The 12,965-nt window shown below is 59.0% G+C and overlaps 1 protein-coding gene across 1 annotated transcript; it reads right to left on the bottom strand.

Moving 5' to 3' along the window:
- Nucleotides 1-355: 355 nt before the first annotated feature.
- TMPRSS4 (transmembrane serine protease 4) lies at nt 356-12,336 on the bottom strand (the record flags this gene model as incomplete). The annotated part of the gene is made up of 5 exons (XM_006108669.3): nt 356-481; nt 3,685-3,814; nt 4,997-5,149; nt 7,493-7,606; nt 12,258-12,336. Coding segments are annotated over 5 exons (582 nt in total), but the record flags the coding sequence as incomplete, so codon positions are not given.
- Between the last annotated feature and the right edge of the window lie 629 nt (nt 12,337-12,965).

Genomic DNA, 12,965 nt, shown 5'->3' with positions numbered 1-12,965 from the left:
GCTCAGTGGTTGAGTGTCGACCTCTGAACCAGGAGGTCACGTTTGACTCCTGGTCAGGTCACATGCTGGGTGTGGGCTTGATCCTCACGTGGGGTAGGGGGCATGCAGGAGGCAGCCGATCAACAATTCTCTCTCATCATTGATGTTTCTCTCTCTCTCCCTATCCCTTCCTCTCCGAAATCAATAAAAACATATTTAAAAAAATAAAATAAAACGAGAGTCAACATGGACAGTCTCAGAACTGTGGCTCTCCCGCCCTCGCTATCTGCCCTCTTCCTGTCGTGGGCGCGCACCCCCTCGCCGCGTCTGCCCGGGGCGGGCTGGTGCTGCCCGGATGCACCCGGTGTGAGCGTCGGGCTGGGGCTGGCCCCTCACTCACCCGCGGGGGTGCTGCACCTGGAGCTCCTGGCTGGCCGCTGTGATGACAACCACGTCCAGCTCTTGGTCTGGACCGATCTTCTCGGCTTGGAAGGTGGGTTTGCTGCTCATGTCGGCGGGAGAGAGAGATGTGAGTTGGGGCAGGAGTTTAGAACCAGAGGGTGGGAACAGCCCCCCTCAGGAGAGAAGGTGGCCGGGACTACGTCGTGGGCGCCGCAGGGGGCAGGGGGCCTTGGTCAGCGCAGGTGGTCCCGAGCGCGTCCCTGGCCTCCCAGGACCCCATCCAGGCGCAATGCTGTCGTGGCCTCGCCTTCCCGGGCAGGGGACAGCCTGACCAGAGCTTAGGAGAAATGTTAGGGTCACCCTTCCTAACTCCCAGCTCTGTCCCTATCCCAAAGGGCCCAGCAGGACCAGGGTAGCTGCGCCCCTCGGCGGGGACAGGACGTGGATCTGGGTCCCTAAGGCCCCTCGCCTGCGGTGGGTGGTGGAGGTGCATTCCAGCCCCTGGGGCAGAGGACAGAGCATGGCCGGCCTTCACACGAGTCCAGGCAGCGCTGCTCTCCTGGACCCCTCTCCTTTCTCTCTGCAAACCCACGCTTCTTCTTCCAGACCCTGGGCTTCAGTCGTCCTCCTCCAGGATGGCTTCCCGGATGACGCCCATCTTTCCCTTCGTTTCTTTCTTTTCTTTTTTAAAATAGATTTTTATTGATTTCAGAGAGGAAAGGAGAGGAAGAAAGAGAAATATCAATGATGAGAGAGAATCATTGATCGGCTGCCTCCTGCATGCCCCCTACTGGGGATCGAGCCCACAACCTGGGCATGTGCGTTGACCAGGAATTGAACCCGGGACCTTTTAGTCCGCAGGCCGACACTCTATCCACTGAGCCACACCAGCCAGGGCTTTCCGTTGTTTCTTTACTCCTGGCATCCTTCCCCCCCAGTCAGGCCGGCACCAGCTCTGCCCGCAGGGATCAGACCCACCCCCGGCCCTGGCTGACCGGCCCATCCTCACAGTCCCAGCCGGAACTGGCTCTGGGCGCTGATGCCGCCTCCGGGAGGACTGGAGTCGGCAGGGCTTTGTGTTACAGCCCTCGGGAGGGACTGAGGTGCCTGTCCTGGCACCGCACCGGCTTGGAGTACAACCTGGCCAGGCCCGCCCTTCCCAGGTCTCCTAAGCCTCCTTTCTCCTCTGCAAGATGATGGGGGGGGGGGGGCAGATGGTCTCTAGAGACCCTCTCACTTCTAACCAGGCAGGGCTTTGTGTCCGGGGACGAGCAGGACCTCCTGTCCCGGCGGAAGAAGAAACCTGGAGGAGTCTGAGACCCAGAAGCAGGGACAAGGGTGGCAACGGGCAGTCCCAGGAAAGGTAAGTCACGGGCCGCATCCTGAGGATCACGGGGACCGGCTCTGGTTTTGTCCAGCTCAAGAGCAGGCGGTTTGCAGCTGCGGAGGGAGAGACTCCAGGAGCCTCCTACCTGAGGGCATTTCAGGACGTCCTGTTTCCCCAGCCAAGCCGAGCCTGCTGGGCGGGTGCAGCGGAGCCTGCAGGGGCCGGGCTGTGGGGAGCAGGGAGAAGCGCAGGGCGGGGCCAGCTTCCCAGCCTCCTCAAAATGACCGGAATGACGGTGGTGAGCTTCCCTCTCCAGAGGCGCTGGGAGTCGCCCCCTGGGGGCCGAGACCAGCGGAAGCCTGGCACCCCGAGAGCAGGGCAAGCAGGTCTGAAGGGTCAGGAAAGGCTGCCTGGAGCGTCCATTGGAAAGGAACCTCGAGGCTGCTCGAGGGACAGAGGGCGAGTTCTGCGGTTGGTGGGTGGTGGGCCTGGCACCCGTCATTCCTGCCTGTCTCTGGGTGCCGTTTCTTAGAATCCCGAAGTTGGGGGCCTGTCAGGGAGAGGCCATCCCACTCCACGCTGAGTGCCTGGACCTCCCGTCCCTGCGGCCGGGCCCTCGGAGAGGCCCACTCTCCCTTCCGTTACAGATGGCACGTCGGGCAGAGAAAACAGCCAGCCTGCTAGAACTCCTGAGCCCAGGAACTAGGGGCCTGGGCACAGACCCAGCCGCTCCCTCCCAGCTACTACCCAGGAAGTCACTTACTTCCTCCAAACCTATTTCTAAAATACAGTGGGGCCTTGACTTACGAGTTTAATTCGTTCCGTGACAGAGCTCGTTAACTCAAATTACTCTATCAACTCAATGCAAAAAATCGGCTGAGAGACAGCTGGTATCTCAAAAAACTCGTTAGTCGGGACACTCGTAAGTCAAGGCCCCACTGTAGATATAATAGGCCGGCCAGCATGGCTCAGTGGTTAAGCATCAACCTATAAACCAGCCCTAGCTAGTTTGGCTCAGTGGATAGAGCGTCAGCCTGCGGACTGAAGGGTCCCAGGTTTGATTCCAGTCAGGGCACAAGTCCAGGTTGCAGGCTCGATCCCCAGTAGGGGGCATGCAGGAGACAGCTAATCAATGATTCTTTCTCATCATTGATGTTTCTATCTCTCCCTCTCCCTTCCTCTCTGAAATCAATAAAAATGTATAAAAAAAAATAAATAAAACAAGTGATATTTAAAAAAACACACAAACCTATAAACCAGGAAGTCATGGTTCGATTCCTGGTCAGGACACATGCCCAGGTTGTAGGCTCGATCCCCAGTAGGGGGCATGCAGGAGGCAGCCAATCAATGATTCTTTCTCATCATTGATGTTTCTCTCTCTCTTTCCCTCTCCCTTCCCCTCTAAAATCGATTAAAAATAAATTTAAAATAGATATAGTAATACTTTTTTGGCTTTTGCCAAGATCAGATGAATATAAATATATAATGCTCGTCACCCTTATAATTACATCCTTCTTCACCACCCATCACCTGGGACTGCTTTTGAATTTGCTGAGAGAGCAGGGATTGCTGATGGAACCCCAGGGAAATCGAGTTTGTTCAAACCAAATTTGACCAGAGGACTGCCTTTTGGGGGGGACGGGCTGCAGGATAAGGGGTGAGGCTGGGAGTGAAGGACAGGGGAGGCTGCCAAGGAACTGGGGAGTGTGGGCGCGACTCTCCCTGGCACCTCACATGCACCCCACGAGGCTGGCACTGCTCTTCCCGGCGGCTCCTGAGCGAGCCAGGGCTCTGGAGCCTGAACCGAGGCTTGTGCGTGCCGTGCTGGGAGGAAGCCGTCTGTCTGCCCCACACCTGGGCTTTCAGGAAAGGAGGCGAGAAGGAAGACAGCGGGAAGCAGAGGGGAAGAGGGAGGACCACAGCGAAGGAGGGAGGTCCCAGCGGGAGGTGACCGCCTCGGAGGCTGGGCTGGGTACCTGTGAAAGCCCATCATCCCACAGGCGGTCTGGGCCAGGGCTCCTGTGAAGCCGTCAAAGCAGGCAGAGGCCCAGGTCCCCGTGGTCGGGTCCAGCAGCTGGAGGGTGGACCTGTCGCTGGAGAGGCGGACTGCAGGGGGGAAGCTGGGTCAGCTGTGAGGGCCCACCGCCCGTTTCCCTCCTGAGGCACTGAGACCGTCTCCTCCCCTCCATCCCCCACCCCATCCTGCCCCGGGGCATCACAGAACACCAGCCCTCCAGCCTCCAGGGCCGCTCCGCATCTGGCTTTGCTTGGTTGAGCCTGTGTTGACCGTGGCTGGGGAGACCAGATGTCCTGGGCCTGCCTCCACTTTGCCTGCTGCCTGGCATCATTATTAATAGCTCCTCCTTCCGCTCTCGAGGTACCAGCTTTGATGATGTATTACATGGCCCTACCCACGGCTCACACAGCCTGCACAGCCTGGGGAACTCCTCAACGAGGGACCTCAAGGTCCGAGGGGAGCATGAGCGAGGACTGAGGCAGTGGAGTGGGGGTGCCCATAGGCATTTGACTTCTGATTTATAAAAACCCAAATACACAGGCCGTCACTCAGCCCGATCCTCAAAAGCCCCATCACCACCCGCCGGCCTGGCTCCGGGGTTGAGCGTTGAACTATGAACCAAGAGGTCACGGTTCAATTTCTGGTCGGGACACCTGGTCGGGGCACATGCCCGGGTTGCGAGCTCAATCCCCAGTAGGGAGCATGCAGGAGGCAGCCGATCCATGATTCTCTCTCATCCTTGATGTTTCTCTCTCTCCCTCTCCCTCCCTCTCCGAGATCAATAAAAACATTAAAAACCAAAAAAGCCTCAGTCACCCATCTCCTGGGCTACATCCTCTCCAGAGCCCAGTGTGAGAAAGAGCATGGGTTTCTCATGTTCCTTTGAAGGGCCTGGCTCCGTCTTGTCACGCAGCACGCTACAAAACACGCGTCTACCGGACAGGAGGGTGAGCGGCCTCACAGCGTTCCATCCTCTGGAAGTAGCAGAGAGGAGAGCACTCCCCCAGGTCTCCTGATCCAACCCCCCACCTCCGTGCCACACGGCACAGCAGAAGCGGGCAGCTCGGGCGGTTCTGTTTCCGTTGGCTCACATTGGTCCACATGTTCGCTGAGTGCTCGCTATATACTAAGCGCGGGGTCTTGTGAGCAAGATGTGGTCCTGCTGTCAAGAACCTCACAGCAGGGATGCACCTGACAGGTGGCAGGAGCCGCCAGGGGAGCCCGTGCCGACGTCCCTCTGAGCCCTGCTCTAGCCCTCAGCCCGGGCTCACCTGGCACTGGGGGCCCCTCGGGAAAGTTCTCCACGCAGACTCGCTCGTCGTCCCCCGAGGCGCAGTCCTGCTGGCCGTCGCACACCTGCCGCCTGGGGATGAAGCGGAGGGGCGGCCCACAGAGGAAGTAGTACTTGTCCAGGATGACCTTGACTGGAAGGCGAGGGCAGGGGGCAGAGAGGGCTGAGCTTCCTGGACATGCTCTGGGCGTGGAGCCAGGCAGACCCGGTCCCAGTGCTGCCACAAGTCCTCTCGGTAAAGCGGGTGAGATAAAGCCTGGGCCGGGCCTGCAGATGGCTGGGGAGTTCAGCGAGATGCTGTGTGTGTGTGTGGGAGGGGGGGGGGGGGGAGAAATGTAGACAGAGCCCCCTCGCCTCACACCCCCACGGCCGGGACAGGCCTGTGAGCAAGGAGACACATGCCCTAGCCGGTGTGGCTCAGTGGATAGAGCGTCAGCCTACGGACTGCAGGGTCTCAGGTTCGATTCTGATTAAGGGCACATGCCCGGTTGTGGGCTCCTCCCCAGCCAGGGCCCTGGTTGGGGCATGTGCAGGAGGCAACCAATCGATGTGCTTCTCTCACATTGATGTTTCTCTCTGTCTTTCCCTCTCTCTTCCATTCTCCCTAAAAATCAATGGAAAATGTCCTCGGGTAAGAATTAAACAAAAAGGAGCCACGCTGGGCCTGGAGTCAGGAGGCCCAAGAGCTGGCTTGGCCCTGCTGTGCGACTTCAGGCGATCGCGTATGCTCTGGGGCTCAGTGTCCAGCCTGCACAGAGGGTGGTGCACCCTCCCGGGGCGTGAGAACATCTGGCGGCTGTGAGAGTGCGGCCACGTCAAGTGCGGCTCTAGGAGGAGGCGCTCTCATCTGGGGCTGCAAGACCCCGGAGAGGTTGATGTTTCGAGTTGGTTTTGCCCTCCGCCTGCTGCCTCCCGGGTCTGTGGCTCCTCTGCTGCCCAGCGACGGGATGAGCTGCCGCTTTACCTCCTCAGGGAGCACGCCCCTCCCCGCTCTCCTAACCTCCCTGCAGGCCGAGTGCCTCCGGGCCGGCGCTCTTCTGCAGCCCAGTGAGAACCCGCTGGCCCTGAGACCACCAGGCTTTGGCGGACGCACCGGCCGAGGGAGGGCGGTCTGCACCTCCGGCCCCTGCGGGGCTCTCGGAGCCGCTGGTGTCCGTGCTGTGCGGCGGTGCTTCCACGGCCACAGGCGGCAATGGGCCTGCTCAGGGGCCTGGGGCTGGCTCAGTGTCCCCACGGCCGTGCCTTCTGAGCCCAGGTGCTCACGACAGAACGAGGATTTGACCAGACGACCTCTGAGTGTCCTCGGCGAGGGGGTGCCAAGTGCCGGTCCCTGAGGCCCGTCCGGCCCGTGAGCAGGCGTGTGACCTTGGTTCTTCCCCTGCACGCTGTTCGGTGGCCCCGCGTGTGCACAGCCTGGTGTTTATCGGGCACTTTACACGCTGACTCCTCAGCTCTCCGATGTCCCCTGAGGAGGCAGGACATTCGTAGACAGGAGGACCGCGGCTCAGCGAGGCTGAGGCACTTACTCCAGGCCGCACAGGAGCCAGTGGCGGTGCCAGGGCCCCGCCCAGTCTCCCGGGCAGCGCTTTACTCCCGTGTGACAGCTGAGGCGGGAGCCTGCGGTGACTGGGGGAGAGGAAGGCGAGGCCTCACCGTGGAATATGGGTGTGGAGAGGGAGGGGCTCGGGAATCCCTGCTCATTCACTTTTCTCCTCGGTCTAGAGTGGCCTGCCACACAGGTCCAGGCACTGGCCACACGCAGACGATGAAGATGGTGCTAAAGGCGGAGGGTGCTCTCTGCCCCGGGTCCCGATGCCTCCTCTCTCATCTCCCCTCACAGCAGATGCTCTGCTCTTCCAGCCACAGGGCTGCTCGCCACTCAGCTCGTCTGCAGATGGGCGGGGCAGGCAGGCGGCATGCCTGCCATGTGGACGCCTGTGTGGGTGTGTAACGTGTGCCCTCCCTGCAGAGGATCATGGGTGGAGAAGCCGCCTGAACAGATGGGCTGAGTTCATGTCCTCCCTCTCTGTCTCTTTTAAAAAAAATATTCATTTAAGAGAGGCAGAGGGAGAGAGAGAGAAACATCAATGCTGAGAGAGAAGCATTGATCGGCTGCCTCCTGCACACCGCACACTGTGGATCACGTCCACAACCCAGGGATGTGCCCTGACCAGGAAGCGAACCATGACCTCCTGGTTGGTAGGTCGATGCTCAACCACCGAGCCACGCGGGCCGGGCTGTCCTTCCTCTCTTACAGGAGGCCCCTTCAAAGCAGGGCGGTGCCTGTGGCTACAACACATTAGCAGGACCCGCCCGTGACTCGGGTGGAAAGAAGGAAGGCCAGGGTGTCACTCAGAGGTGGGGACAGGGGAGGGGTGAGAGGGGCTGCCACTTACTGTGGGGATGAAGGTGGGAGTGGGGGCCGTAATGAGGGGTGAAGGTGGGGTCCGTAATGAGGGTGAGGGGTTCCACTTACTGAGCACAGCCACGATGACAATGATCGCCAGGCTCAGCAGTGCTGCGAGGATGGGGACCCCCACTTTCCTGAAGGTCTCCAGGGGCGTGCGGGGTTTGCGCAGGCGGGTCCTGTCTGTGAAGCGGAGGGAAGAGCCTGCGTCAGCGCTGGGAGGCCTCTCGTCTCCCTGCCCGGCCTGGGGGGCGCTGTGGTTAGCATTGGGGGTGGCTACTCCCTCAGAACAGCTCAGCTTCCTCAGCACCAGCTCCGTGCAGGTACCCAGGCTTTTCCATTCGCAGGCCTCAGGGGAGCCTCAGACCGTGGCGCCCCCCGGCCTTAAGGGGGGCGCTCTAGGATGTGCCCCTCCAGCCTGCCCTGCCTCTGCCCTGAGAGGTACCATCATGCATTTTGCTATCATTCATCCTCTTTCCTGACTTGTCCTTTTGGTTAATCCTCCCCCGAGGACATTTTCCCACTGATTTTAGAGAGAGTGGAAGAGAGGGAAAGACAGAGGGAAACATCGATGTGAGGGAAACACTCGATTGGTTGCCTCCTACACGTGCCCCGACCAGGACCCGGGCGGGGGAGGAACCTGCAACTGAGGTACCTGCCCTTGATCAGACTCTAACCCGGACCCTTTGGTCCCCAGACTGATGCTCTATCCACTGAGCCACACCAGTAGGGCTCCTGACTTATCTTTTGATTTAACTAGAAGCTCCAGCAGGGCTGGGCCTCTGTCAGTGTGTGCCTCATAGAGGCGTGGCTCAGGGGTTGAGCATCGACCTATGAACCAGGAGGTCACGGTTCGATTCCGGCACATGCAGGAGGCAGCCGATCAATGATTCTCTCTCATCATTGATGTTTCTCTCTCTTCCTCTCCCTTCCTCTCTGAAATCAATAAAAATATATTTTGAAAAAACAACAACAACTAAACAAAAATACGCTCTAGTGAATGCCTCTCTGTCTCAGGAACAGCGTTCGTCTTTAAGGAGATGACAATTTGGGGGAGAGGCAGACAGAGGTACCACTGTCAGTCCCGCCTGGGACACCGGCAAAGCGCTTAAGTGGGCCTCTGTGGGCGGAGACGGGAGACGCAGGCGCTGGACCAGCTGACGGAGCTGGGGGTAGGGATGTGAGCTCCTGGGGGCCCGGGGTGTGGGGAAGGGAGCGGGGAGCGTGTGGTGGAGGCGGGACTGGGCAGAGTCCGTTGGTGGAGAGCCTTGAAGACCACATCCGGGTTTGGAGTTTAGCCCAAAGGCAGCGAGGAGCCATGGGAAGCTGAGCCTCAGAGACGCATGAATATTTAAGGAGACGCATCCTTCCTCGGCGAGGAGATGAGTTGGAACAAGAATCGGGGGCCCAGGAGACCAGGTGGGAACCTGTTGGTGCTTAAAGGAGGGGGAACAAGAACTATACTGTCCATCTCACACTGTATCTGAGGGGAGGGCCCGCGGGCGAGGCTTTGAAAGCTAATTCTTGGGAATAGCAGACGGGGTTCCTCCGTGTCCCTCCCTTGCAGGTAGCCAGCAGGGAAGGACACACGAGAAGTTTCCAGGGGGAACCGAGGCCGGAGCTGCGCAGGGCTCTGCAAGGCAGTGGTCAGCTCCTGCTCTTCACTGCCAGGTGGCTGCTCCCTCGTCCTTTCAAACTGTCCATCACCCCCTTCGGGAGGCCTTCCTGAAGCCCCCATTTAAAAGGCAATCTTCTGCCCGGGTTGCGGGCTCCATCCCCAGTGTGGGGCGTGCAGGAGGCAGCCGATCCATGATTCTCTCTCATCATTGATGCTTCTATCTCTCTCTCCCTCTCCCTTCCTCTCTGAAATCAATGAAAATATTTTTTGAAAAGGCAATCTTCTATTATTTCCCACCCTCCTTCCCCGTTCCCCCCCCCAAAGCACTAGCCCCTCTGCGTGCTCTGTATTGGACCTGTGTGGTGTGTTTCTGTACCCTCCGCCCCTGCCGGGCAGGAAGGCTCCATGAAGAGGGGTTTGTCTGTTGTGTTGGCTGCTCGGCCCCTGGCGTCTAGACCCAGCCTGGCCTGCAGGAGGCGCTCAGCACATATCTGCTGCCTGGAGCAGCGCGTGCCCGGTCTTCCTTGGGGCCTCATCTCATCCCGCGGTGGATCGCATGGTGTCTGACTCTTTCCTCAGCTCTTCAGAAGCAGAGAATGGCGGCCTCCGGAGCCCTGGGCTCTGCTGAAGGGGAAGCTCAGGGAACCCGTCTCCTCCAGGGAGACTTTAACTCAGGCACAGGCTCTGGTGGAGGACGAGGCTGGCACCGCCCGCTGTTGCCAGGACCCGGTCCTTCCCATGGCCATGGACACGGCGACAGTGCGTTCACTCATTCATGATGGTTATTGATCCAGCACCTGCTTCTGGGACTCGCTGGCTCATTTCCTCAGAGACGAACGGCCTATGGGGAGCCCCCTGCTGAACTCCCGTGCCCGGGGCCGAGGCCTCTGCCTCTCAGCCGCTCGCAGGGAGAGGAGCATCACAGAGGACGGGCTTCCTTGGTGTGTTGTCTCCTGTTGGTCTCAGTTCACGAACCCACTGAGCTGTGAATGGCCTCCCTGCCTGCACTGTGCTGGCCTCCAGCTGCCCTGCCCAGCTGCCGAGAGAGCGTTCATCTGCCCTCCCCTGCTCAAGAACCTCCAGGGGCTCCCATGTCTTCCGTAGCTGGACCAGCTCTGCTCAGGCTCTCGGAGCCAGTGCAGTCCAGCCCGCCTCTCCCACCAAGTGGGCTTCCCACTGTGGGCTGCGGCCAGCCCGGTCCTCCAGACAGGCTTGGCCCTTGTGCAGCTCTGGGTCTTTGCTCCTGCTCTTCCCTCCACCAGAGACTTCCAGTGCTTCCTTCTGTCTTCCTTTCTTTTTTCATTAAGACTATACACTTTAAAATATATATTATATATATATATTACTAGAGGCCTGGTGTATGTATGAAATTCATGCACTGTGTGTGTGTGTGTGTGGGGGGGGTCCCTCAGCCCAGCCTGCGCCCTCTCACAATCCAGGACCCCTCAGGGAATGTCCAACTGCTGGTTTAGACCCAATCCCAGCCTGGCCTGCGGGGATCGTGCCTAAACTGGCAGTTGGACATCCCCCGAGGGATGTAGCAATGCACCAAGCGGCAGGCAGCCAGGGAGGAGCCAGAACTGGGGCTGGGCATAGCGCCATTCGCGCTCATCCCAGCCCCCTGCACTTGCTGCCGCTGCTCCGTAGTGCTGCTGTGGAGTCAGGAGAGCTCCCACTGCCGCAGCTGCACTTGCCAGCCATGAGCCCAGCTTCTGGCTGAGCAGCCCCCGACCCCCCCCCATGGGAGCACACTGACCACCAGGGGGCAGCTCCTGCCTTGAGTGTCTGCCCCCTGGTGGTCAGTGCGCATCATAGTGACTGGTCGACTGGTTGTTCTGGTCATTCTGGTCGCTTAGGCTTTTAGATATATAGATTGATTTCAGAGAGGAAGGGAGTGGGAGAGAGAGATAGAAACATCAATGCTGAGAGAGAAGCATTGATCGGCTGCCTCCTGCATGCACCCTACTGGGGATTGAGCCCTCAACCCAGGCATGTGCCCTTGACCAGAATCAAACCTGGGACCCTTCAGTCTGCAGGCTGACGCTCTACCCACTGAGCCAAACCAGCCAGGGCTCTTCCTTCTGTTTCCGACAGTTTACTCCCGTGGGGCTCCTGTCACAGTCTGCCTGCCTCAGGACAGGTCCCTGATGGCTGGGCACTGGCGCCCCTCCTGTGCCCCCCACCCCGCGGGCACTGTTGCAGAGTGGGCTTGTTCGGTCGGCCGGTCTCAGGCTCACTCGGTGGGGAGACCTTGGCCAGCCGATGGGCTTGAGGGACACCGTGGCCTATCCATACATGGAACCCCAAGGCATACAACTGGTGGGAGGTGACGTCCTTTGTGACCATGATTAACTTGCAACCCGAAATAAAAACGCTGCAGAGTGAGTGAGGTTGGTCATTTCCTTATTGGCCGCGGAGTTGCTCTGCTCACTCGCTTTGCTGATCCAGTGGGCGATCGGGAGCGGGTATCGGTGGTTTAAGAAAATGGAAGGGGAGCCCGGCCGGCATGGCTCAGTGGTTGAGCGTCGACCTATGAGCCAGGTCACAGCTTGATTCCCAGTCAGGGCACATGCCCAGGTTTCCGGCTTGATCCCCAGTTGGGGGTGTGCAGGAGGCAGCCAGTCAATGATTCTCTCTCACTGGTGTTTCTACCTCCCTCTTTCCCTTCTTCTCTGAAATCATTAAAAATATATTTAAAAAGGAAAGAAAATGGACTGGGAGAAGAAATGCCCCTTAAACTTGGGAACACTGTCTGTTCACCCAGTTTTCTCCTGTTCCACCTGTGAAAGTGCGTGTAGCCGGCGTGTCCCCTGGCAGCCTGGCCAGAATGTGGACTCCCCAGGACAGGCCTCGGCTGCCTGATGGCCGCTGTGGTCCGGGGTCCAGCCCAGAGCCCGCACGTGGCAGGCGCTGGCGTTGGAGGAGCGAGAGAACGAGTCACCGAAGCAAGGAGAGGAGGAATCCCTGCTCTCGGGGCTTCAGGTTTGCTGGTCCTTCCCCCGGACGCCAGGCCTTCCCCTTCTGGAATGAATCCCGCTCTCCCCGTTGTCTCGTACGTGTTTGCTGCACCGTGGATGGAGGGGGGAGGGTGTTTCCCACAGCGTTTAGCCCTGGATGGAGGTAGTGAGGGCCACGCGAGAGAGGTTCGCACCTGCCCGGGACCGGATTGAAACTCAGACGCCGAGGGAGACAAAGGAAAGCCAGACCCCAGCTTACCGAGGGGCCGGTCGCTGTTCACCGGCCGATCACTGTTCAGGGGCCGGTCACCATTCAGGGGCCGATCACTGTCGGGATCCTGAAATTGAAGGACAACACGCAGTGAGCTGAGGGACAAACCTCTCGTGTTGGGGCTGACAGGCCCGGGGAGGCGCTGGGTTCTCGCCCGTGTTCCCGTCTCCCTGCGGAAGCGAAGCGGAGGGTCTCTGTGACATCCAACTACTTGGTTCAGAAAATGAAATTTAGTTTTCACCCATGCGACCTGGTGCCACCCGTTTCCTTATCGGGGTGAGCAGTTGCCAGAGTAGAGATGGCTGGTTGCTGCCTTGTTGTGTGTGCTGCCGAGTTTCTTGAGCTGATTCTGCTCTACTGTCTGCTGCGTCCGTCACTGTCTGTTTTCACAGGTGTGATTCTGCAAACACTATTCACAGGTGAGATTCTGCAAACACTATTCACAGGTGAGATTCTGCAAACACTATTCACAGGTGTGATTCTGCAAACACTATTCACAGGTGAGATTCTGCAAACACTATTCACAGGTGTGATTCTGCAAACACTATTCACAGGTGTGATTCTGCAAACACTTAACAGTCCTCCACACAGGGGCATGCCCATGGCCAGTAAGTCCCAAAGACGCTCAACATGCAAATTCAAACCACAAGGAAATATCTCTACACCGACACTAGAATGGCTAAAATTAAAAGCCTG

Source organism: Myotis lucifugus, unplaced genomic scaffold (assembly GCF_000147115.1).
Source record: "Myotis lucifugus unplaced genomic scaffold, Myoluc2.0 scaffold_3079, whole genome shotgun sequence".
Lineage (NCBI taxonomy): Eukaryota > Metazoa > Chordata > Mammalia > Chiroptera > Vespertilionidae > Myotis > Myotis lucifugus.
This window is presented reverse-complemented; position numbering and strand designations above follow the sequence as displayed.